The 26,358-nt window shown below is 37.8% G+C and overlaps 1 protein-coding gene across 9 annotated transcripts in view; it reads right to left on the minus strand.

Moving 5' to 3' along the window:
* The window catches only part of LOC140943606 (protein Smaug homolog 1-like), a 36,752-nt gene continuing 10,394 nt past the window's right edge, over positions 1 to 26,358 (minus strand). For 4 of the 9 annotated variants that reach the window (XM_073392720.1, XM_073392718.1, XM_073392721.1 and 1 more), the window contains 11 exons: positions 19,219 to 19,456; positions 12,707 to 13,438; positions 12,345 to 12,454; positions 11,454 to 11,540; positions 10,837 to 11,044; positions 10,494 to 10,579; positions 9,974 to 10,074; positions 8,743 to 8,923; positions 8,052 to 8,136; positions 6,396 to 6,470; positions 1 to 4,839 (listed from right to left, as the gene is read on the minus strand). In XM_073392720.1, coding sequence (XP_073248821.1) covers positions 4,808 to 4,839; positions 6,396 to 6,470; positions 8,052 to 8,136; positions 8,743 to 8,923; positions 9,974 to 10,074; positions 10,494 to 10,579; positions 10,837 to 11,044; positions 11,454 to 11,540; positions 12,345 to 12,454; positions 12,707 to 13,438; positions 19,219 to 19,456 — 1,935 coding nt within the window. In that variant the 3' untranslated portion in view covers positions 1 to 4,807. Of the gene's footprint in view, positions 4,840 to 6,395; positions 6,471 to 8,051; positions 8,137 to 8,742; positions 8,924 to 9,973; positions 10,075 to 10,493; positions 10,580 to 10,836; positions 11,045 to 11,453; positions 11,541 to 12,344; positions 12,455 to 12,706; positions 13,439 to 19,218; positions 19,457 to 19,543; positions 19,796 to 20,167; positions 20,287 to 20,318; positions 20,567 to 26,358 lie in introns of those variants that run through there. The other 5 variants (XM_073392724.1, XM_073392723.1, XM_073392725.1 and 2 more) reach the window with 5 other exon arrangements.

Here is a 26,358-nt window from a genome sequence, read left to right on the forward strand (position 1 = left end):
TTTCATTTAACAACAGTTTATTGCAGTTACTGCAAAAAGTTAACAATAATTGTACGTAGTACTATTTTATATAACATTTTCTTTTCCACGGCACTGCATCTTTCAAGTTAACCACAAATTACCAACAAGTCAAACACCAGTCAAAACGCATACTAAAGTGAACGTATTTGTATACAACAGTCACTGGAGATGTCTCCTTTTTAGCAGTTATAACAGAGGTCATAACCAGCATACCTACAGGACACACCTTGTTAACCCTTTAAGCCCTCAGAGTGATCACTTCTTTATAAAACAGTGGTCATGAGAATTGAGGATATGATCACAGAAGATGAATCTAATTGATACTTCAACAAATTCTCCCTACTACTTCTATTGAAAACGTATAGGGATAACAAATGAGAATTTGAGTTTTGATATTAGGGTTTAAAGGGTTAAGACAAATGGGACAGTTACAGCTTATTATCTCAAGGGCCCTATGAAAAGATTCTTGCTGGTTTCAAGGAGTTGCTCTTCTGAATGCACAGGGCAGACTGTTTGATTCTTATGCCTGAAATGGTTTGATAAAACCAAACCATTTTTGAATGTGCTCAAAGTGGAAGAGGCATCGGAGAGGGTAGGAAGATTTCTGATGCATGGGAGGCGGCCATAATATTGATTTCTATTGACTGGTGTGCCCTAATAAGTACAATAGTTTTGACTGTTCACATTGTCATATAATATGACCCATAGGGTCTCTAAGTTATAAGTAGACCCTTTCCTACCAGGCAATCACAAGACAGTCAAATCTTTTTTGTCATCACTTAGTAACAGCAAAAAGCCTTCGGGAAAGTGTTCCTGATAGCTTCAGAGAAAAAATACTTGATTGTTTGGAAGGAACGGGTCTTATCAATCTTATTAACTTTGTAACTTTTATAGAAATCTGAATTCACTTAAACTACTAACTAAATGGAAGTAACGCAAGGTTTTTATCATGACTATAGTAGAATTCCACTCCCAACACTCGCACAGCAAGGTTAAGAACATGGAGAACTTGAGTTTCAATCTGTTACTTCCTGAACGATCTTGAAAATTATTAATATAACTAGAAGGCTTAACATTGTCTTTAAATAATAAATTACATTGGCATTAGTGCAGTATAGGTAAGTTTGGATGTGCATAAGACAACCATAAACAGATTACAGAAATAAATTTCGTCTTGGAACTGTTTTTCAATGATTATTTAGACTTATTTTAAGTTAAAAATACATAAAGGTCAAACAACTGACCAAACACTGAGAAAAAGGTTTTGGGACAACTTTGCTCTTGTCCATGCACATGGCTTACGCTGGCTTTTTGAGTTCAGGTTAAAATGGCAGGCAAAAATGTAAACACAACCCATCTTTCCAATGGAGTTTTCGCACGTTTGCAATGCCCATTTGTGAGGGTGAAATCCAATCAAATTTCACTTTCATAGAAAAAATAAATAGGGTTTAATTAACACAAACAGGAATTTTGACATTTAGTGAAAATTGCAAAACCTATCTCAGAGTAAGAACTTTCTGGTGACTGATCTCAACACAATTGTCTCCTTAGCTCTTAAATAAGCAGCAGTCATGAATGTAACAAAATCCACACTTATGTTGCTGAATTTCTATGAAATATTGAACTGGTAGAAAAGAAAAACGGAGCATGTTCACAAAACTTTACAAAAAATTAATAAATATATTTGCAAACTTGACTGTTGCCATTAACTAAGAAATTACATTACCAAAATATTGCATGTTATGAAAAGTCAGAGTTTGTTTTACAGGGGCCGGTTGAAAGCATATAATGTAAACTTGGACATAACTGCTGTTGTCTAGCATACATAGTAGTTATTATATAAAGATCGAGTTTGATTAGTCCAAACAATGCGCATTAGTTCCACCAACACTAAGTTTAAGCAACTTAACAAGGATTTAGACAGTCTCTGTAAAAATTCTTTGTGAAAGTGGGCTGTCGTGTATACAATCCAAAAAGGGTTGGTTGTGCTTCTGATTATAATTTTTTAAGACAAAAAATTTAGTTTTCCAAAGTGCTTTATGTGTTTCCTAGTAATGTTATTTTCTGCTAAAATCCAACAATTATTATAATGCTCATTCAAAGCTTTTTTCTCCTTAACATAACAGCTTGGCAGAATTTCAGGCATGCATTTTGACGGTGGGTCAAATTAAATTGCTAAACTGGATACACTTGATTATGCAATTTGTTGTTTCATTACAGTAATTTATGACCAGCATTAGTTTATTTGACTAAAAAATGAAAGGTCTTTTTTAAAATGCCAGCATTTTTGGTCTAGATAACTTCCACCAGTTGTGAGCAAAATCTGCTATTGTTTTTGCGCACCTTAGAAAAGCCTTGTACAGTTTCAAACTTTACATGCTTTGTATAAAAGCAATAACCTGTATGAAATAATCACTGGCGCATCACACAATGACAATATTGCTATTGGTTTGTACAATCAGGTAAGCATGACATTCAAGTCAACACCTAGATTGAAAAAGGAGTCAAAGAAAAGACGACTTAATGGCCCGCCTTTGATAAAAATCTTAATTCTCAAAATAACATCGCTTTCTGTGTTCATTAATAATAATAATAATACTGTTATGAATATATACTTCAAAGAATTCAAACTCTTAAATAAATAACAAGAACATTAGAGTTATAAGTAAATGTGTTAATGATTTATAAAATGCCTACAGGGGGAAACAGAAATAATATAATAAAATGGAAATGAGCCGATTAGAAGTCTTTTCACAAGTTTCTTATTATTAGAACTACACATTGAAAGCTGAAAGTGGTCTGAAGGTTGTTAGCTCTACATCAACTGCTTAATTCTAGTGAGTGATAAAATTATGACAAAAACTGTTGGAAGACCCAAGTGATTCTTAGATGATTGTGGCAACAAATCCATAGCATGGTTTTTGCTAAGAAGCTTACTAGTTACTGATGACCACTTCGATTGTGTTTTCGAAGTTCTAACTAATTACAACAATGCAGTGTTGCTTGAAAGTTTCAGAAGTAAACAATTACAACTTGTAAGAATAAATAACCACATTAAAGCTTGGACAACACAAAATTAGGTTCTATTTTGGCACAAGATCAAGGAAATAGATAAAAGCATAAATAACCTGTTTAATTTATCAAATAGAAAGTTCAATTTCAGCAGTTAACCTGGTACTTGTAACTTTCTTTTCACACAGAAAAGACACAACAAAAGTTGTTCAAGTTTAAGAGAAAAGTACTGGTAGCTTTTGTGGTACAAAAATTTATAGCCAGAGATGAAAGTTTATTAAAAAGGAACGAGTCCAGACAATAACAAAGTAGACGTCCTTTGTATCAATTTGTGTGCCAGACTTTTTAAATACTGGACCCCCTCTGTGAAATCTACTTCCCATTGCATCACCTTGATATCGGTACCCAACCCAAGTGAAAGCTTTGGTAGTGCAGTTGTGTGTATAATAGTAAACTCTTAATGACTGGTCCCTCGGGAAACAATTAATTTTGTTTCCTGAGTCAGAGCTGTTATATAGCTGGAAATAGTTTTGAAGCTGGAAAGTCATTACACCTCGCTGTAACAGGGGTAGTTGGTCAACATTTGCAGGTAATAGTGCACTGTTACCCTCTGACGTCATAGATTTTGCAATGTTGTCTGTGTGAAACAGTTTTATCATTAGACATCATGTGACCTCGAAGTAACCAATGAGAGCATGCGCATTGGGAAAAAATTTCCAGCTATGATTAGAACATAGCTTGAAAGTGAATTCTTTATTTTTTGGGTTTTCAAAACTTGGTGAAAAAGCTATGACGACTGAAAAAAATAATGATTTAAATTAATAACACAAAAATCCTTACAAAAACAGAGGCTTAGTTTATACTGCCCTCCCATCTGGGCTGACAGTCTATTTACACACTAACAAATGAGTTCAGAAACTGTTTAAGACACCAATCACAATCATAATGAAAATAACTATGCAAGCCTTTCGCTTGTCTTAAAATAACAATGATAATTTATTATTAACAATATTCTTTTTTTGACTTTAAACTGCATGGAACAAGGTAATGCAACTGTCAAAACGTGATGAAAAAAGATGCAAAAAAATAAATTTCAGTACCTCCATAGAAAGTCAGAGTACTGAATGAAGAACTTATGTACAAGTTTAACAAACACTTTAGAACATTTCATAAACAGCGGGAGTGTAACTATCTAACCAACACTGCAAATGTTGTGTGGCACAAAAAATTGCTACTGAGGTCACGTTGGAGATCATGACATTTCAAACTTATCTTAGATGAGTACCAGTAACAGAACAAAATAACCTTATAAACAACAACAAGATAATTCAACCACGGCAAATCAAGAAAGAATGCAAGTCTTGTAAAAATATTTGACTGCGATGCATGTACAAAACACAAAAAACATGAATTTAAACATAATACTGTCTGCTTAAATAAACTACTCTACACTTCTAACAACTGCAGTAATCTTGCACCAAAACTAAGACTGTTATTCACACAATAATAATTATTCATAATTAAACTTGTCCACAAATTTTTTTTGGCTTTTTGCTACCACCATGCGAGCTTTGATGTAACTTTCTATAAAACAATATTTACCCTCTATGAGGTTTGTAAGATGCAATAATTATGGCCCATTTATATAACTTTATTACCCCTTGGCTGCATAATATTTGACGACATTCCTATGGTCGGTTATAACTGATTTCAACAATGGTTACATCATCTTGTTCTTAAAGCAACTTGGTCTTTTATCCCAAGGTTTTGCAGACTATTTGTACTCAAATGAACGGTCCATTGAATCTGCAAAACGATGAATTATCTCTACATTAGAACAATTTTACATGTAAATTAACACCGGCTATAATTGGATGATTTTTAGATAGACAGATAGAAACCTTTACAGTGTTCCAGCCAGAGTGCACCATTGCGTGAATCCCGCAAAAGATTGAGAGATGGCCCCCACCAAAAGTGTTCAAGGGCCATTATGGCCCTTTCCTTTTTTAATTGCCTGGGCTTAAAATGGTCTCTGTTACTTCAACTACAATAATTTTCCAATGAAACAAAATTTTTAATCTAAAGAACAACGACTCCGTACCTTTGTACACAACATGAAAATCAATCGATGAATCTTCTTGAGTTTACCTGATTTACCATGAGTGGTCTGGAGACCACTGAGCCTCGCGTTGGCTTTTGTAATATCGCAGAAGCTCATGGTATGCTTCATGGCGTCTCGAAAAAGGATAAAACCTGACAAATGCGTCTTCGAGGTCTATCAAAAGTTTTTTCTTAGTAAGTAACGAAAAAGTGGATGGAGGTGAAGCAGTTCAGAAGAAGCGAATGGAAGCAGATCTTGACGGTGAAGTGGAAAATGAGATGAAAAAAATTACTTGCTATTTTTATTGCATACATTCTGATTGTACTGTTTGCTTTATTACCGAAGATTTCCTCTATTGTGTAAAAAAAGGGATGCTCCATGTCAGCTTCAAATAAACTGCCATTTTCATTTCCTTAACTTTCCAACTGTTTCTTTTCTTTTGCATATATTTAGAGAGATACTGGTACATGGGCCCTTTCTTGAAATATCTGGCCCCCAAAAATGGGTTGTAGGGGCCACTTTGGCCCTCAAGCAGAATTTTCTGGCTGGAACACTGCCTTTATTTCGATAGGGTAGCTCTTTCAGTTTTTGCACAAAGTAAAACAGAGGCCCTAAAGCTACAGTGAAACCTTGAAAATATTCAAGGCTCCACTGTATCACTTTTCCTTTAACAGTTTCAAAGTGTTGTCATTTGTGATGAAATGCTTGAAAAATTATAGGTGGCCAGTGTGGCAGGCGGTTTTTGCTGTGTTTTCTGTTTGTAGTTCATAAAGTAAGAGAGAAAATGATGGGGGAGGGGTTGAAAGGGAAAATGCAGAGAGAATAGGGCTCTAGTAAGATGAACATGGTATTCTAACAACAATTATTTATGTTTGCTATTACCCCGGGGGGGAGGGGGGTACTCCCTTCTAAGGGCTTCATGGGGACGTGCGGCCAGCCAGGGTATGCTTTTCGGGATTTTGTCTTAAACAGGGTATCAATTTTATCAATTTTTGTCTTAAACAGGGTATCTTTTCTTAGACAGGAGCCCATAACCCTGTTCTTTGACGATAAACAGCCTGCGCTTATGTTCTACCAATGTCTTACACTGGGTATCAAAAATCAGAATACTGTCTTAAACAGGGTAAGAAAATCAGCGATTTTTGTCTTAAACAGGGTCAGGGTATGAGGGGCCGAGCCGCACCTCCCCACCCAAGGATATATCGAGTACCCCCCCCCCCCCCGGGTTATTACCAGTCATTAAATTTACCAAACCACTCACCAGAAAGTGCATGCTCTGTAACGCTGAGACAGAGAGACTCCAGGCCATCATCAATGGTCTCTATGTCAGCCGAGACTAAAGAGAAAACAACTAAATTAGTTTAAATAATAATATTATGACATTGGGCGATTCCAGAAAATATCCATACCATACCACGGACGGCTTTTAGGATTTCCGAAGGGGAGGGGGGGTTCACGATTATGGAATTCTGAGGGCATGGGGGGTATTTACGATTGGAAATCCGAAGGCATCGGGGAATTCCACAGGTGGGATTTCTGGAGTAGAAAGTGTAGAGTGAGTTCCTTGAAAACGCTATTGTTGTGGACTTTTGTAGTTCGTAAATAAACCACGAACGTATGACCGCGGAAGCAGAAGACAAGCATCGATAGATCAGACACGTGTTTACGCTCATAACTTATAGAAGTGAACAGTAAAATGTGGGTTTCACATTAACCTTGATAAATTTCTTGTCACATGAAAAAAAAAACGGAACATGTATCTTACTGCTTGCAAGTTTCTTGTCACTCCCGTCCGACAAACAGTAAAAAAACTCGCACCAGTCCCTGGCTTCTAAGGAACGCCTGTCAGATTAGAACACTTTTCGTGCACACTACATGACATATAAAAGGAAGCAACACGACTCGACGGCATATTTGACCGCCGAAAGATTTTAACAGTCTGAATTTGAGCTATTTTGCTTTGTAAACGTCAAAACAGCACAAGAAAACAAAGAAGAGTAAAATTGCCGTTAGTGGTGTTTATTTTTATAGCCAAATTCGGACCTAAAAAGGAGTTTGCACAGCCTGGCTACTGGCGGTAGGTTAGAGTAAAGCTTGTCACCTGGCGCCGCTAGATCACAGCCTTGAGGAGGCATAAATTCATGTTCGTTTGTTCATATAGGCGTTGCTAAGTCGAAAATGTACTTCCAAAACAACGGAAATTCTGAAGGGGAGGGGAGGGGGTCACGATTATGGAATTCTGAGAACATGGGGGGATAACACATTTTGGAATTTCCGAAGGGAAGGGGGGGATAAAACATGGAAGCCGTCCGTGGTTGGGTATGGATATTTTCTGGAATTGCCCATTACTGATAGATACTAGTTGCTAAATATCTAGCTTGCATCACCGACAAAACAAAACTCTGGCCGAGTCTGTCTGCCAAACAGTGTCAAAATCCTTGTTCTATAGGCCCCCATCTTTGTACCAGGATTTGAGTGCATGCCATGATTGGCCTGTTAAAAAGCCAATGTCGATTTGCCAATCAAGATGAACGGAAATTCGAGACACACTTCCGGTTATTTGATAAATCCATTGGGGACCCAAATAAGAATCTTGGGTTAAAATATTATGTCTGCGAGGCAGGCTACTAAATACCACGAACCAAAAACTTGCAGTTAAGTTAGAAGGAGCTTTTTGCTAGACTGATTTGGCTGCAAAATCTTTCCCCATTGTAAAAGCAGTTGCTTTGTCATGACAAAACAATACATTTGGATTAGCAAACCAACAACTTTGCATAACACTTTTTGGTGTACATTTCTTCTTATTTTTCTCTTTCTTTTTCTGAACCTTGATAGAGTCATTTAGAATATGAGTGACAAAGTTATCTCTGTTACAGGTACTTAAGCTTCCTAATAATTATAAAGAAGATCTACATACGCTGCTGTGGTAAGACAACACTTGTCTGTTGGGTTGGTTTTACAGGAAGTGACTTTGTTCTTCCAACAACAGCATGTGCTCTTACCTAACGGAAAAGCAACACCAATTATTAACTCAAAATGCACTCTCCCAGCAGAGTCTTTCTTTTGCTCGCTCTATCTTAGCGCACTTGGGAAAGACTCTGCATGAATCAAATAAGATGTCTGTTGAGCATCCGTGGCTAGCCTGTGAACAGGCTCTCTGTTTTGGGAAAGGGTGAAAAAATTGCGAGGAGGGGGAAGGAAGACGGTGAGAGCCTGGTGACAAACATTTGGACTGTAATTCCACCTTCTTCCCTTCAAACAGATTGCCTATTTACAGGCTAAAGCATGGCATACTGCTAGAATATAGTATTTCACCAAGGCCTACTGTGAGCTCGGTTATGATCACCAGTTTATTAATAACGGATGCTCATACTCAATGAGCTCACAATCAACGTCAAGTGCTAGCACTTGAAAGAGGCGAACAAGATTGACTATTGCAGAAGTGTGGGCTGTGCCGACTTCAAAGGTTTGATGTTATTCAGGCATAGCCTCCTTATCTCTTCCTCCCTCAAGAAAACAAAAGGATGCCCACTCGCAGGGTGCTCAAAATGTCAATTCTAATAAAAATTGACAAAAAAAAAATAAAGGTGAAAATTGATTCAGCTTACCAGCCGTGGTTTAGAGTGCATTTGTGTCTCAGCACTGTTGCTACTTCGAAGCTGACCAGCAGAATTCTTTGCAGCATTACGAGGTGAGCCTCTATGGCGTTTATTTATGCCCCCTGAACCTGCAGAAGGTCCTATGTTCCCCCCAATGGAGTCCCCTGAATTATGTCCCATGTTGTACCACCTACACCAAGAATAATAGCAACAATTTAGATACAATGACAAAAACTCCACTGACTCACTTTAAAGCAGTTTAGTGTTTTTTTAGTGAGCAACTCAACAACACAACACTGGAGGTAGCCTGCGAAAACAGCCATCTCCCCTTGTTCCTCCATGCTAGGGGCATTTCCCCAGGAGGGATGTCTGTGCCTCAGTGACAGAAATTCTATACTGATGACAAAAATAAATGTCTTCATAATTAAGCTAGTAGTCCTTTCAGTCCAAATGTACATTTATCGATTTTATGTTTCTACTGGTCGATTATGGCTCCTGCAAAACTCAAATCCTTCTTCTTAAGTGGATGTATTTCACAAATATTGCCTGTTTTGTAGCAAATTCATCGCTTTTACATGTGACCTTTGTGACAGTTTGCTTTTTGACTGTTGTTTGTAAAAGAATAGCTAAAACAATATAACTACTACGTCGACCAATCAGAGCTCCTGACAAGACTGTGCCCAGATTTTAAGTCATCAGCATGGAATTTCTGTTGGTGAAGGGGCAGACGTCCCTCCTTGCAAAACATCCTTAGCGGTAAGAAGTAGGGAGAGATAACTGTTTTTGCAGGCTATAGCCTGGAGGTAACCCAACTACTATACCACAGGTAAGCTTTCTCAGTTACACAACAACAAATGTAACTCAATCAACAACCACGCATGACTGACTCAATAAAACATCTCCAGAGGCAACCTATTTAATTACACAACACCACAGGTCATCCAGATTCAGATTTCAGATTTTCTATTTTTTGCCCTGTCTATTACAAAAGATTACTAAGTAGATTACAATATATCACAAGAGCAGAAAAGAAAAACAAATAACATAAATCATGAAAGGTCAGTGCAAAAAGTAATACTTTTCAGTTGGCATTTAATCGCTTTTGATTCTCACTGTGAATTTCAAATTTGAAATGGACATGCAAACAGGCACATCACGCCACCATCATTATGCTAATTCACCCAATAACCAACAATACAATAGGCAACAAATTCAGTAACACATAGCCACTGGATCTTACCCCCTTTGTCGGTTTTCATGCGATGGTCGCCGTTGTCTCACCAGTCTCTGACACTCTTGTTTCCATGACTGAATTCTGCCTTTCTGGGAGGGAGTAAATGCCTGGCAGAGAAACCAGATTTCAAAATTTTTAAGTCCACCCATTTCATGCTCTTTGGGCCATGTTTTATTTACTGGAAATATTTCAATAGTCAAATAATAGTTGCTTGCATTTACAGAAAACACAAAAAAAAATACTTCATAAAAGTACCCTCATTCTTCAGTAAAACATTTTTAATGTAACTGTCTTCTTTTCTTTTTTTGTTAGAAGCACCTCCTCAGCACTTGCTGTTAAAAAGTTAAGCTGTATCACAATACCTGAGTCATCACTTTGCAAAGTACAAAATTACCTTGAAACTCTAAGACCTCAAACTGATAATTTGGTAAAAACAGAAAAACAGCAACAGAGGCAAGAGTAAACAATAAATGTATGAAACATGGTTTAGGATAGAAAAAATTCAAATCCTGGTCAGTAGCATTACCTCTAGCATAAGAACTCTATCAAGAAGTAGAAGGTAAGCATTACAGTGTTCCTCATCTGCTCTTGACACAAGAATCTGGGTGCAAGCTGATCAATGAGATAACAACAAAGAACAAAGCTTTAATGAATAAGTATAAAGTGTGTTCACAAGTAAAAATGACTACCATCTGATTACCTATTAGAACCATAGGGGAAAGATAACTATGCTAGTGATCACGGTTTTTGACATCGTTATTGCATCAACAACTCCATGTGTTAAAAACTGCTTGTCGCTCAACACTCGAAATGGAGAGCTTGCTCGCAGGGCCAGCCTGGGTCAACTCTAACATTGCTAGCCCACTCACCTTTACCCAAAACTCTTGTTATTCTAGAAGCTAAATCCTCAGGGTGCGGGGGAACATTTGGAGCTGGTTGATCAGCCGTCAGTGTTGGTGGGTAAGGCACATGGAGTGCTGCCTCCGGAGAAGAAGGGTTAAATGGTTTTATCGGTGTGATTAATATTTCTTTCAGTCCACTCAATACTCCTTGTAGTTTACCAGGTTGAAGTACTTCCTGGAAAAAAAGTAACAGCAACAAAACAATATTGCACTTGAGCCTTTCCACTTTTCATTGTAGTTCTTTATGGAGACCTGATACCACCATCTTTGCTAAATTGTAAAATAACCGCCGCCCCCCCCCCCCCCCACCCAATCTCTATTAAGCCCCCCCTCAAAACCCCCTGGCAGTTTAATAGAGGATTTAAAGTAATTTGACACTGTGCCAGCTAATATTAATAGTGAATGCAAAATTTGCTATTTACTTAGAGGAGGGAGCTTATTTGAGAGAGGGGGTGTAATTAACAGAGAATTTACCATAACAACATGCTCATTCAAAGATGTATGCACAAAACTTGCTGCTAACACTAAATTTTGAAACTGCCTGTTACCATGGACTTCAATTAATCCTGTGAAAATCATGTTACCTTTTCCAGACGTGACAATGATTCTCCTCTTTCGGAGAGTTTTTTAATACTCAATAGAATCTTGTTCCTAGCTCCTTTGGTTACACCCTGTTAAAAAAAAATAAAATTCCAGTAAAAATACTGACAACCTTAAGCGGTTTTTACTACAAACAGTACAGCAGAGGCTGCAATTGCTTTTTGCATCACTTTTCTTTTTTAAGTCCTGCTGTCAACTTAAGTCTTCGTTCCTTTCTCCTTCGTTTTGAGTTTGCTGGACTATTACCTAAAGTCATTTGTGTTCAAAAGCTCCTTAACGTTTCAAGACAAAAATATGAAACATAATTAAATTTTGAGGGTAGTTTTAAAGGTTAGTGTTCATCTCCAATTTTCTGGACCAAAATGATCCAAGCACCATTTTACATGTAGGGAGAGACGGTTCTAATATTTTTTAGTTATGCCACTCCACTGCTTTTTAAAACTGCTTGTTTATTTAGGGGCTGTTTACATTAAGGAAGAAAGAACCCCGAAGGTGAATCATCCTAGCACCATGTTTTCGGTATTCAGTTTACAGTGAACTCCCTTTAGAGCGGACACTGTAGGGACCTTGAGTCAGTATCCTCATTAGCCAGAGCCCATAGTAGTGGGAGTTGTTTTTCAGTCAAACATCTATAATTTATTTTTGCCTGGGATGTAGCCGCTGTACTCGTTATAACGGGGTGTCCGCAAGGCGAAAGTTAACTGTACATGCAAAGGGTTGTTCATGTCCCTAGCCGTAGGATCTTCCTAGCTAAGTGAGAGGTAGGAAGATTCTAGCAAGAGAACAGTCCTATTCCCATGTAAACTGCTTTTGCTAGGAAGATCCTATTACTAGGGACAAACCAGACAAAAATACTACCTGAAATGACAAATTACCTTGCTTTCCAAGTATTCCTCATCGAGTCCAAGCATTTCTTCATAAGAGAGCTGAGAAAACAGACTACCATACTTGTGCAATCTTAGATTCTTCAACCATGATCCAACATCTGCAATTCAGAAGAAAGAATTTTAATTCTTTCAAGCACTTACAAATGAAGACATAAATTACCAAGGAGTACCCAGCAGTGACTGCACCCGCAGAGTCATTTTTTTGAGGTGGTCTGTAGATGAGATCAACAAAGAACCAGTGCAATAAGCAAGTAGTAGTCAAGATACTACCAAACTCATTCATACTGGTATATTTGGGAAGGGTAGAGTTGCAAGAAATCAAAGCTTGGTATCAACCAAGTCAATCTAACCTTTCATGCCAGGACGTGCATCTTCATTGAAACTGCCTCCTCTTTGCCGACATCCATTTTCATCAAATTCACTTTCAAGCGATGACTGAGGTGACAGTGAGTGATTTAATCTATGAGGATCCACCGGAAAAGACTGGGACCTGCCCGGACGTATTTCAATATTATTGGTTTCCACATAATCCTCTATAATGGAGTCTTGAACATCAACAGGGGGTGGAGGGGTGAGTGAATTTGACCTGCTTTTCCTCATAGAGGATGAAACTGAAAGATGAGGTGATGGAACTGGAGGTGATTCAAACGAACCACCAAGTCCAGAGTCCACATGAACAAGTTGCTGATTTCGCCAGCCATTCATCCTGTTACGCATGTAGTTCTGCCTCACAAGATTCTCACAGCCAGTGTTGGGTAACACATCAGAGTTTTCTGATATACAAGAATTGGTAACATGAAGTCTCTCTTGAACACCAAGACTCTTGTCGAGTTGGCTCAGCCAGCTGTGAAGTGTTGTCCTTTCCTCGGGAGGGAAAGCAGGATGAACTACTGAGAGTGACAAGAGCTGTCGACATTCTTCTTGGTGAATGGAGTGTTCTACTGTATGGTGAAGAATCTTTGAGAGTAACTGAAGATATTGGTATCTGGCCTCATCATTCCGTGGGTTGAGTAATGGAAGATGCATCAAAAGCTGTTTAACAGCGAAATCTTTGCTTTCACGTAACAGACTGCTTAAGAACTCTGCAAAGAGATGTAATAACATTGGTCAACTTAAAAAATTATCAATTTAAGTACTAAGTACTTAGATGTGATATAGTGTCATTGTTATCTTAGTGACCTTAGTGATTAGTAGGAATTGTTGTAAGAACTATAGTTATTTATTTATTTTGTATTGTTAGTGCTTTTTTACTGTTGTTAGTGTTAGCTATTGGAGCTGTAAAATAGTTATTTTATTTTATTTTATTATCTCAGGTAAATTTTGTGTGGTTAATAAATCATTGAAAAAAATTATTAATTTACTCAATAATCAGATGTCCGTTACGCTTTACTACCAACAACAATTTGATATAATGGCCAACTCTCACGCATTATATCAACAAGTCTCACATCTGTGAACTTAACACATTGATCTCATGCATCAAAGACAATAATTTCTCACGCCTTAATCACAAATCCAGACAAATTTTTCTTTAGCACATGATTGATAATGAAAATTCCAATCAATTTCCCCAACAATATCCCAAAAAGGCACTTCATGTTGACTTTCTGTCCTAACTGTATCACATGCTAACCTTCTTGCCTTTTACTAGTAAATAGCTGCGGAAGTGCTCAAAGGTCGTCAGAATATCTTCATTCATTTTTGGCAATATTTTGAGGTCTTCCCAAATCTTCAGAAGCTGCTGGGAGGTATTTGAAAATCCCAGTCATGACAAGACAAAAATCTCAGCACTTGCCTCAAAAGGTAAGTATTTAATTAATCCTTCAATGTGAAAGAATAATTACCAAATCATGAACTAAAGATCACATCATAATGCATTTCAACCCAGTATATATATATCTCTATTTTTTAATTTTCAGTTTCCTTTGTCTGCTGGCCCTAATTATTTGTCAAAACGAATCTCATGAATTCTTGTTCTCTCCTCACCAAAATTATTCATAGTCATGAATAGTAAAGATTCTAAGATTACTTTTCACTGGTCGTCAGAGTGGGACAGTGTTCACTAAACTACCAGTACTTAGAGAATTAAAAGGTTTCTTAATTCAGCAATTTGTACCCTCTGAAAGGAAAACATTTGTCTTGACTGATGCAAATGTACAAAGCAAAAACCAAGAGATAGGTGCAGTGACAATATTTTTGGTAAAAAGTCATCTATCTGTTCTATAAATACCCAAACATAAACCTATTCTAGGATCATAAAAAATAATTTCTTAATAAATCCTTAATTAAATGGTGTGCAATTTGCAACAGCAGCTTTGTTTTCTTTGCTCAGCTTTCAGTTTGGCTTTTAATAGAGCTTATTTAGGACACCTGCCATCTTTGCCCGTGCTAAAGGACCAATGGGATAAAAGCAATGTCATGTGGTATTTCAGGGGGCAAACAGGTGAAAAAAATTTGTAAATCATAGTTGAGTTTGTTTATTCCAGACAACGGAAAATGAAGAACATTTAACCTAAACATTTACATCTAATGCCAAATTATGGGAGGAAGTGATCACTGTTACATTTTGGATGCAGTAGCAACCGTAGATATCCTCACAGCAAACAGTGGTGTCTTAAATCTTATCAAATCTTAACCTTAACATTTTGAACGACTATTAAATCATGGTCTCATTTTTAACTTGACCATGATTACTCATATTGGCAAATTTTATCACTTGCTTGCCCCATGAAATACAATGTGACATTATTTTCATCCCATCTAGTCTAAAACCATTAACTTCTTTAGTAGTACTTAAATTATTAGTGAGGAAAATGTTCTGTAAAAAAGTGCTTGTAGTACTGTACCATGTTTAGGTACCCCTAAAGTGGTTTCATCAACAGACTTGAAACTTCAAAGAAAAAATACCTACTTACCACTTACTGTAACTGCAATTTTAACTTAAACACATTTCTAAACAAAATGTTACAAAACTTCGATATTGTTGAAAATCAAAAGAATGAAAACATGACATCTATTAAAGAAATAACTTCAAGTACTTTTACCACGTGGTCAGAATAAATATTTACACTTTTTTCATTAAACCCTTCACAGAAGAATTCAGCCATGTGCACATGGTCTTGGCCAAAATAACAAGACAAAGTTAAACAATGAAATGGAGAGATTGAATGTACATGATGCATTACTCAAAAATGGACAACAAAAAACCAGACAGGTATTTAACTGGCAGGTATGACTAACAACTAACTGTGCATAAATTAGTCTATTAACTTGTGTTATATTCAACTAAGCTCCATTGTTATGTTTTTGTCTGATGTTTAGGCAGATTAACAATTACCAAGTTCACTGGAGGAGAAATTAAAGTTACCACACTACTATGGAATATTCCAGAAGGCTATACCTGGTGCACAATATTGATTTCAAACTTTCAAAGATGATTATACTTAAATCCAGGTTCACAAAGAATATATAATATTCAAAGTTTATGACACACTGTAAATTTCAGGTATTTATGACAAATCCCTAACCAGAACCTGCTTTAAAACCAGACAACAAAGAGCACTGTTTAAATTATTAAATCAAACTTATCTTTTCAAAACAAAAGCACTATTCAAGATCTTTTTTCAGACACTATGGTAATGTAACTTAATATCATTTGTTCACTGAACAAAAATAATTTGCACTCAATATAAGCTATAGATCTTGCAGTTTGATTCTGTGGATAAATTCCACAACCAGTTTTTTTCCCTTTTTTCGAACTCATTTTAACAATAGCATCACTCTGAATGCCAAGACACGAAACAGTAAAAATTTATGCGAACTACAAACGGTATATACTATACACTATTCAAATCCAATCCCTCAATTCAATTAACTTATTTAAGAACAATATCATTCCAGATTATTCTGTTTAGATGGCTTTTTACGTCAGTAGCAATACTACTCCTTAAAATAGGAAACAGGGTTCAAGCAATACAGCAACTTAATCTTCTGACTCTCTGTATAAAGACTCATTAATTTTCCCCCCATCCCTGCCTTCAAATTTGAATCCACCCTCCACCCCTGTAACTAAAACACATCATATCCTCTCCAAATTGAATGAACAAAGCCCTTCACCTACATGAAGCCCCGATATTGTTAAAACCACAATTTTTGACAGGTGACATGGTGGAGGGGGCACTCAACAAAGGTTTATACGGCGAGGCTCCATTAGATAAGATTTTGGACAGCGAAGAGCAAGTTACCCCTTCTGCAAATTTAGAATGCTACATCCCTTTTAATTGCTGTAAATGCACTGTCTTAAATCATCAAACCAGCAAGTTTTCTTCGCTTTTAGGTACTTCTACAGGCTGAAATGACATTACCCAACCCTTTTTATATACTTCAACCAGTGAATTCCCCACCCTTTTATGTATCTGATGCCTGACAAAGGTACCTCTTTTGAGTGGAGACTCTCTGTGTAGGCATTATAGGGAGGACCCCACCAACTTCAGAACAGAGACACAGTGCAAGTGAAATGATAATAAAATGTCACAAAGATGGATTTGATTTGTGACAAAGAAGATAACCACCAGCAGAAATGTAGAATGCTGACAGAGACATGGATTTCTTTAGAATACATGTAAATGAAAGGCATTTAGACTTGAGACACAAGATTAAAATTACAGTTGGTCATCAGACAAAGTCCTACCTCCAGTCGGACATGATGTCAGACCAGACAAATCAAATGTTAATGACCATCATTATGAAACTAAAGGCTGGTTTTCACTAGCCACGGAGTCCGAGTAGTAATCAGAGGCGTAGAGCTTATGAGCTAGTGAAAACAGCATTCTGACTCCACTTATGACTCTGTCGCTCACGTTCCACTTACGATCTAGTGAAAACCAGATTGTTAGAGTCAGAAGCAGAAGGGGAAGACTAACCCAATCACAAAGCATGGGAACCGGAATTGTGACTGGTTTATCCTTTCGCTTGTGCTTCTGACTCCGACAATCTGGTGTCCACTAGATCATAACTGGAATTTAACGACAGAGTCTTAAGCGGGAGTCTGAAGAAACAGAAACATTCTGATTCTTCTGACTCTCACTCTGTCACGCCTATGACTTCACTTACGACTCCGATTTTTTAATTTTCACTGGGTCATAATCGCTCTTACAACTCTGCTTAGAACTCAGACTCCGACTCTGAACAGACATTAAAAATCAATGAAATGAATGCTCAACAGCTATTTTGGTTTGTCGGAAAATAATTACAAGTTTGTCAGACTTATGTCCTTCCTGAGAAGGCAAATATTATTTGCAATCCTGCTATAGGGACTTAAAACTGTATTTTACACAAATATTCATTTTTATATCAATACATTACTAAATTCCAGCTGCACCTTTACCCCAGGGTGACCCACAGGCATTTCTAATAATTTTTTGATGGATGTCAAATTCCCAGGGGTGGAGCCACTTATTTTTTTTTAATAGTCAAGGGGAGCCACCTGAGCTGCCAAAACCCTGTGGTGTAGAAGAAGGAATATGACAAAGGCTCCTTCCCCTGGCTTGTCTCCAATCAACACTTAGCCAGTTTTCGCTTTACACAGTGATTGCTTAAAGTTGTGGCTCAATAAGAAACAAGGAAATGCATAAAATCGAGAAATCATAACTTTAAAGAATCCAAGCAAGTTTATCCAGGTCCTTGACAGACAAGTCAATATTCAGTGGTCCTATCCAATAAAATACCATAAAATTCCGAAAATAAGCCCCGGGGCTTCTATTTTTCAAAGGCCCTTTTTTGTATTTGGAGGGGCTTATCTACGGAGGGAATTTGCGTTTCAAAATCGATTGGGCTAGCCTTATAGTTGGAAGTAAATTTACCGGTTTTTTTGTTGCACTTTGTGTTTGAGGGAAATTTGCAAAGTACAAGCCTCCAGGGGGGGGGGGGGTTACTGGTTTGGGGGACTTATATTTGGAGCAGCTTATACATGGAGGGGCCTAGTTTCAGAATTTTACAGTATTCCATGTTTGGTTTTTGAGTCAGAAACCATGGGTGTGTGAAAAGCCCCAGGGTCTAGGCAAAGCAAATCCCTGAACCCTGGACTGTTCTAAATTTGCTTTTCCACCGCCACCCCCACCCCCTCCCCCCTTCCCTCCCAAGACTAAAAAGGCATGCAAATGTTCTGCAGGTGCCTTGAGGGGTGGGGGATGGTCACATCTGGAATTGACTGATGCCTTAATTTGATCCGTTCTAGTATCTTAGAAAATTATCACATTCTCAGGTAATTTAGTGAATACATGGTGACAAATGTGCCGTACTTTTTGTTATTGTTTTGAGCTCTGTTGATTTGACTTTTTCATTATTATTTCGTCTAACCTTTTTTGTGTTTCTTTCTTCTTTTCAGTTTTAGTATTTTGAAAGTGGAATAATTCTTACCTTATGTTGTAAACGTTATATTTAGCAGCAGTCCATCAAAAGCCTAACAAAAAATTATTGCGTTTACTTTTTTAGGATGAACAAGGAAAGAAAACAGCTTGATGAGTTATTGTTTAGAGTTGACTGCGGAAAAGAAAACTGCCCTTTTTCTTTCCACACTGAACCGGAAATTTTGAAAATAACCACTGTTGTATAAAATGAAATACGTGAGAAATACATGCAAAAAGTGTTTGCGTATTTAATTTAGCTGCATTCAAGAGGCGATCGAAAAGAAAGACACTGAATTTCACGATAGCGTGTTAATGGTAAAGGGTGATTTCTTTCGCGCCTTTGACAGACTTTTCGTCATCGAGTAAATTATCCCAGGAATATTACGCTACAATTGTACAAACTTAGTCGTAGTAAACAAAACAAAAAACGCCCCCACGTGAGCCATACAGTTTACCTTTGTCGTTTGCGCGCCATTGCATCATTTGAACTTCACGGGAATCGTCGCGAAACGTGTGCTCCAATATCAAAGACAGAAATCGTGCCTGAATGGTGGAAATTCGTTTGAGCAGAGTGTATAACGCAATTGTCTGTTCACATTCATTCCAGTTTGCAAACCACTCCACAAGGGTGCTCACTTGATCTCGAAAAAGCGTGTGCTGGGCTGGTTTCATATCGCTTGCTAAGGATAAAACCTGAAATCGACCAAAGATTTGATTAGTTTTCAGCACAACGATGCTCGCACACGTGCAAATAATTCAGCAGTGCCTTTGTACACTTACATGAAAGCAAATTGGGGAAAATAATTCCCCCAAGATATCTTTCACTGCACAAACTGGACAAAGCACGTGCTTTGATGTTTTGTAGACGAGCTTATATTCATCAATTATAAATGAGCCCTGTATCGCCGCTGCTGAATGCCCTTCAAAGAAACTGTTCGAAAGGTACAATTCTAGGCGAATTTGCATATGTCCCTCAAGCAAAAGAACTTTTCAAGACAATCCGACACCAGTCGGCAGAATGATAAACAATTCTTCGTTGTTTTTCTTCATATGCTACGAAGAGGAAAATAATTTTTTTAGTATAAGAAAGCTAGCGCGAAAAAAAAACAGAGGAAGGAAATTGAATCTCCTGCAGCAAAGTGTAGTCCCGTTGCTTCGAGCAGGAAGTCGGGTTATTTGACGTAAAACTTTTCCTCAAATTTTCTTTTATCGCTTCGTTCTGCCGAGACTGCAATAAAACCATTTTCACACTTACAGGCTCGAAGAAACACAACAAATGTTTTGCAGAACCCCCCAAGCCTTCGAAAGTCGCCTTCGAAAGTCTTCCTTTCGAATAAGAAGTTATAAACAAAGCCCAAACATCAACAACACCATTGCACTTAACAGTAAAAAGCCAACACTCACTTTCGCCGTTAAAACCAGCTGTTGAACTGCGAAAATTCTGCACAAGTTAAAGCAGGCTGCCTTTGTTGTGCGCACAGCGAAAAAAATTAAACTTTTTGTCTGCACAAATCCCAAAGAGCTTACAACTGTGAAAGGTCATTCAATTCCTCACCTACGTACGACTCAACTTCCTTCGAACGTGTCCGTATATTTATGCCAATTCGTCGCCATAAACGAGCTCAGCACTTGCCTGCAGAGTACTGAATTCTTCTTTGGAACATGTAACACCTTCTCATTACATCTTTAGCGAAGTCAAGAGCGGCAAATTAGCGTAAACCTCCGCAACTCTTACGTTAGTAGACATGCTACTTGTTTCGACAATGCTCGAAGCTATCTTTGGCTTTTTCATATAGCGCTGGAGCCGACTGAACCAATCACAATAAAAACGATGATGTCATCGCGGAGGCAATATAGTCACGTGACACAAAACGCACGACCCACGAGGCCTTTGATTGCCTTTCATGATAATGTGTGTAGGAGACAAGTACGTTATAGAAAATGATCAATTTTGCCCTCTACAGCGAAATCTTATCTTGAATTCTTCTTTATACACTTTTCGAAGACAGACATAATTTTCAAGTTTAAAGAAATAACTAATATTTGAATGAGAAGAAGAAAAGAAGAAATCAAAAACGTTATTTTAGTGTAAAACCTGAATAATCAAGCAATCAATGGTCTATTTCACAAAAACAATAATTTTGTGTACGGAGGGGAAAAGCTTTGTTTATTACTTATATACTTCTATAACTAATTATATTTTCAGCGTTACCCGGCCGGCCACAAAAACGATCAAGTTATTTTTACCAGACTACATATACAAAATGACAAAAACGAGGTTCTCTTTCAGTTTTCAGTAGCCGGCTTTAAGTGTGGGAGGATCAAATCACTAGACGAGTGGGCGACTGATCTGAAAAATGTGGCCTAGAAAACTTCCTTTTCCTTTAAAAATTATTTAAATCTGCGTTTATTTATATTTGAAAAAAATAAGCGTCTGTGTTTATAGCCAACTACTGTTAAATTGGTGTTAACCTGTTTATAAATCACTTGTTGATGATAAAATTTAACTGCTCTTGTTTCTCCCACCTGTTAACAGTTTTTATTGTGTACTTGCAGCGTTTAAGTTCTCGACAATAATATATTTACATTCTCATGATACGTCACCAGCCAGGAAACCAAAAACTGAAACTGAAAACTGGGAACATTTCGTTGGATTTTCCGCTTCATCTGAGCTCTGACTTAGCGGGGGTGGGTGGGGGGCAATTTGTTCTTGTGTTTTGAGGGAAATGATGTTGATTTGGGAAGGAAATAAATTAGGGTAGAAAAGTTTTACTCATAAAACTGGTTAGTTCGCTAATGGGCTCAGAGGCACCTGTACCATGTTGTTGTGGTGGACTATCTAGTATTTGTCTACTAATTATACACTTCATCCATATTTTAATTTTTAAAACTCCAAATTCAATATTTTCAGGAGCCCATCAGGGGCTCCTGATATTTTCCAATTTTCCAAAATTTTAAACGATAACCCCACCTAATTTTTATACATTAGCAACAATCGAAAAATCATCCAAAAATTCTAAAAAAAACTACTGAATTAACGACTCCAACTAATGGCGTCAATTTTTGATTAAATGAAGATCAACGATATCTTGGCTGGGTGTGGAAATAAACGAAAAACAATGCTTTTAGCCAGAATGCGCAATGCCCCCTAACGCTGCGTAGTGTTGGATTTCTCGACGTCCCAAGATCGCGAGGATTAATTAAATTGCCGTGACACAAGATAGTAGCTAATCTGAGCTTTAGTGGTAAATCCGTTTAATCAGTTTACCATAACTTTAGGAAACACGCAATCAAAAACTATTTCAAGGTTTCGGATAGCTTACGACGTAAAGACACTGTCTCCCCTGTGTTCTTTACATTCACTGCCTTGTCTGATTATGATTAATATTCTCTATATTTACTGCGAGAGGCTAAAACAGGTGATATTTCCAGTATAAATGTATATTTTTTTTGTTTCAGTTTTTTAAAAGGGAAGTTTTCTATTTTTTACAGTCAAACAGCATTTTGAGACTAATTAAATGAACAAGCCCCTGTTCTCTTGTATACGATATGTAGGAGCGGCCGTTAGAAGTGTTTAAAGTGTAAAGAGCTGTCACATTTCAGATAATTAACGCCCTTGGCTGGCAAGCAACCAAATGCTTAATTCTAAAATGTCAACGTTTAACAGAGCGGGGAGAAGGGGGGCGGGGGAAGGGGGTACTCATAAAAGTTTTATAGATGGAGTTTCCGCCCGAAGGTCAAACCCCTTACCCTTTTATATAGAGTGTTTTCACACACGTGGCCAGCATCGCTGCAAATCTCTTGGAACAAAAGAAAGTGTTTGCATAAGAAAAGAGTTCAACTCCTAGAGGACTGGTTTGGGACATCAACATGGCCGCCATTTCATTGTTTTGGGACACCAATATGGCCGCCGTGACGTCATGTGAAAATACTCTATACCATTTTTTACAGAAAAGGTACTACTTTAGTATACTTTCTACTGATTATTGACAAATGGTGCAGTTTTTACATAAAAGGAGGCGATAGTGATCGGCTCCTTCGCACATACCTAGTTTAGAACTTTGTATCCCTTTTCACTGCTGTACATGCACTGTTTTTAAAATATGAATAAATCACAAAACCAGAAAATTTTCCCGTCTCTTTCAAAGCCATAAAATGCATCTGCAAGCCGTTTTGGGCCTTTTTTACAGACCGAAATGACAGATTTCCCTACCGTTTCATATACGTCAGCTATAGTGAAATCCCTACCCTTTCATGACCTGAAGAGTTTCTGGCGGAGCCTCCCCGCATAGGCCCGAGTAACCCCCGGGCTCTCAAATCATGGCATTGCACTGCCATGCCAAGTAAAATTGACAACCCCCTGCACAGAATCTTCCGATCTTTGATCTTCTTTTTGGTTATCTTTTAGTGGACGCGATTTTGCTGTTGGCTGTGGTAATCCAACTACGAGAGAAAGCGAAAAAGTTTACCTGAGATAATTTCAGTTTTTAAAGCAAAAGTATTCCGTAACAAAAATCCGGCTTCGAATTAGAATGAAAAGGAAGATCGACTCTCAACTTAATTCAAACAGAATACTTTTTTCCCGGTCGGTTCTTGGCTCCCTCCCCCTTTATCCTCCTGACTGAATTGCTTTCACATGATAAGATAGAAGTGTTTTTCTTTACCATCTCCGTGACGTGTATAGTGCACAAAAGCTAAACCACTGACACGGAAAAAACACTCCAAAACGCCAATCAGAATGGAACGTGTTTTTCGGTAGCTGAGCCGCGAAGTGTGGAGAACCTCTGCGAAGCAGTAACTTGCGTCACGTTGAATCTCCCTAGCTATGGAGGCAAGTTTCATACACGAAAGCGGTTTCAAAAAGATGTTTTAAAAGCACTCATACATATTTATGGAGCTCAGAATGTGTTTGTTTAGACCGCGGGGTACTACCCAAAACTGCCTGTACGGGGAGGCTCTTCCCAAAAGGGCTACCTTTTTCAGGCTTCCGTTATATGAAAATGAAGGGATTTCACTAGTTGAAGTACAGTAGAACCTCGATAACTCGAACTCGGGTAATTTGAATTCCCCGCTAACTAATACTAGATTTCCTTACCCTTGATCATAATTTAACTGAAATTTACCCCGATAACTCGAATTCCCTGCTAAATCGAAATGTTTTTCGTTCCCTTTAGAGTTCGAGTTACCTTCGCTCTACCGTATATGAAAGGGTAGCAAATCATTACGGTCTGAAAGATGCATTTTGTGGCTATGAAAAAGTCGACAAAACGTTCTGGTTTTGTGATTTATTCATATTTTAAATACAGTGCATTTTCAGCAGTTAAAAAGACTGAAAAGTTCTAAGCTAGGTATGTGAAAGGGGAACCTCGTGCCCACAGAAGGCATATTCAAAGGGGTGGCTTTTCTCTAAAAAACGGTATCAAAAAAACGGTAGGGGGTTAGACCTAAGGGTGGAGCCTCCTCGAAGAAAAATTTCTTGATCATGTACCCCCGGGATTTAAGCGCCATGAGAGGAACTGGATCAGTTCCATATAGTTTCAAAGCTGCCGGATGCATACATAATACACTGATATTACACCCCTTTCAGTTGCATATTTTGGCAGAAGAGCGTAGGTGTTTTGTGGTGCTTATCGCAAGTTCCAGCGGAAAATGCGTGGCATGGCCAGACTCAAAAGTTCCTGTTTCACATGCACATCCGTGAAACTATGTTAACCGATATAATTAGCCTTTTCCTGTAGAGTTATGAAAAGGGTACAAAAGAAATTTTATCACGGAGCACTATAAACCGTAATAATTTTTGGTGATTTTTGTAGTTATAGCATTAAAACTTGGAAAAGTTGACCCAATTTTTTCAAGTTTCAATCCATATCCATCCTTGCCGTCTGTACCAACATACGACAGGAAGCAGTTTCAGTGCCTAAATATGTTCTTAAATAGCAAAACTGGATCATTATTAGTGGAATTCAATTGATGCGCGGACACGTTTTAGCTCGTTAAAAAGAGTACATAGCGTGATAAAGCCTTGTTAAAACAACTTAACGACAACAGGAATATTCGCAAGCAATCTTTCTTTTTCCTCAGATCAGTAAAAGCGGGCGAAATGAGTTGTGGAAAAAGGAATTCCTAGCAGTCTATCCAAACATCCAAGACGAAACACAAACCACTAGATTCCGGGGTAGTTATGAAGCAAAGCATTATTGTCAGTCAAGAGACCTGTGTCAGCCTTACGGGTATAGGTAGGGCGTGGTCATGGAGCTTCAAGGGAGTTAGCTTTGCCAACGAAGCAGCTCTTTTTAAAGACAGAAGGCTGAATCTGTAGCAAATTTTTGAGTCGATTCGCGTAAATTTGCCTCTAACAAATCGCTACATCACCCGCTCAGAATTTGAATGAGTGAAGTAGCCAAGTTCCCCGTAGGCAATCCGCCTTGATCCTGAAATATACTGCATGCAAAAAATCGTGGACGAATATCATGCCTGTCTACAACGGACTTAATCAGCTGTACTTTCTTGAAATAAACAACTTAAAGTTCATGGTCTACTGTAAACCTGAAATAACGGGTGATGTATTTCCAAACAATATTTCAGCAGGCTAGACCAGCCTTGTACTGATTTGATCTTGAAACCTGAGGAAGAATGGTCTGGCAATACGAAATGTAGTTATTACCACTCGGCTCCTGAGTTTGAAATTACTTAGCCAATCACAAAACAGATCGAGGTGTGATGTCACCAACACGTCAGATGTCTAACAAAAATAAATATTCCTTTTACAACTTTACAAGCTTACCTCGTTGGCATTTTAGCACCAGAGTGTTTTTTGGCTGACCTATTAGGCAATTTTTTTTTTTCATAAAATTGGCCCAGTTTTATAGGTTATTTACATTTTGCAAGGCCATCTAGTCAGAGACCATTGGTACACCAAGGAAAACGAGATAACAAGTGAAGGACCGACCTATTTGACAAACGGTTCATATCTTTCTCATTCATTGTCATTCAGTCTTTTTTTTTCGCTTATTCAATATACATTCTCCGGATTTACTTTATCAAAAGAACTGACCCAGAAATATCCTCAATGAAAAATTCAATTAAAGCTGCCCTGAAAATAAATAAGAAGACAGAAGTCGCAATATTTCACGATTCACTTTGTAGAATAAGTTGTACGTAAATCTACAGCACCACTAGGTCTTAAAAAACCACATGGGAGTGCCCGTCATTTTGGTTACTTCCCGCCAGTAAAGCGGGCCTCACAGTAAACAAGAATATTTGATTTTGGTTTGACAGGTCAAAATATGTCTTTGTAGTTCCAGCGGTTGATCAACCCCTTTTTTCCCAAAATTTCTACCTGAACCGAGTGTTCTATTTGTATTTCGACCAAACGTTCTGGAAAATTTGGCATATATACCGGAAAGTTCAACTATTTACTTTTTGCAGGGTTGTAAAATAGAGCTTGGCGATTTTTCTTATATTTCTACGTCTGAATCTTAAGTTTAATAATTTAATTTAAAGAAAAGCCTTAACGAAAACGAAAGAAGGTTTGATTGAACAAAAGATTAACTGTAACAGTTTTGAAAGGGTGGATATAGGTCCGAAAGGTAATT

The sequence above is a fragment of the Porites lutea genome, chromosome 7, assembly GCF_958299795.1.
Source record: "Porites lutea chromosome 7, jaPorLute2.1, whole genome shotgun sequence".
In the NCBI taxonomy this organism is placed as follows: domain Eukaryota; kingdom Metazoa; phylum Cnidaria; class Anthozoa; order Scleractinia; family Poritidae; genus Porites; species Porites lutea.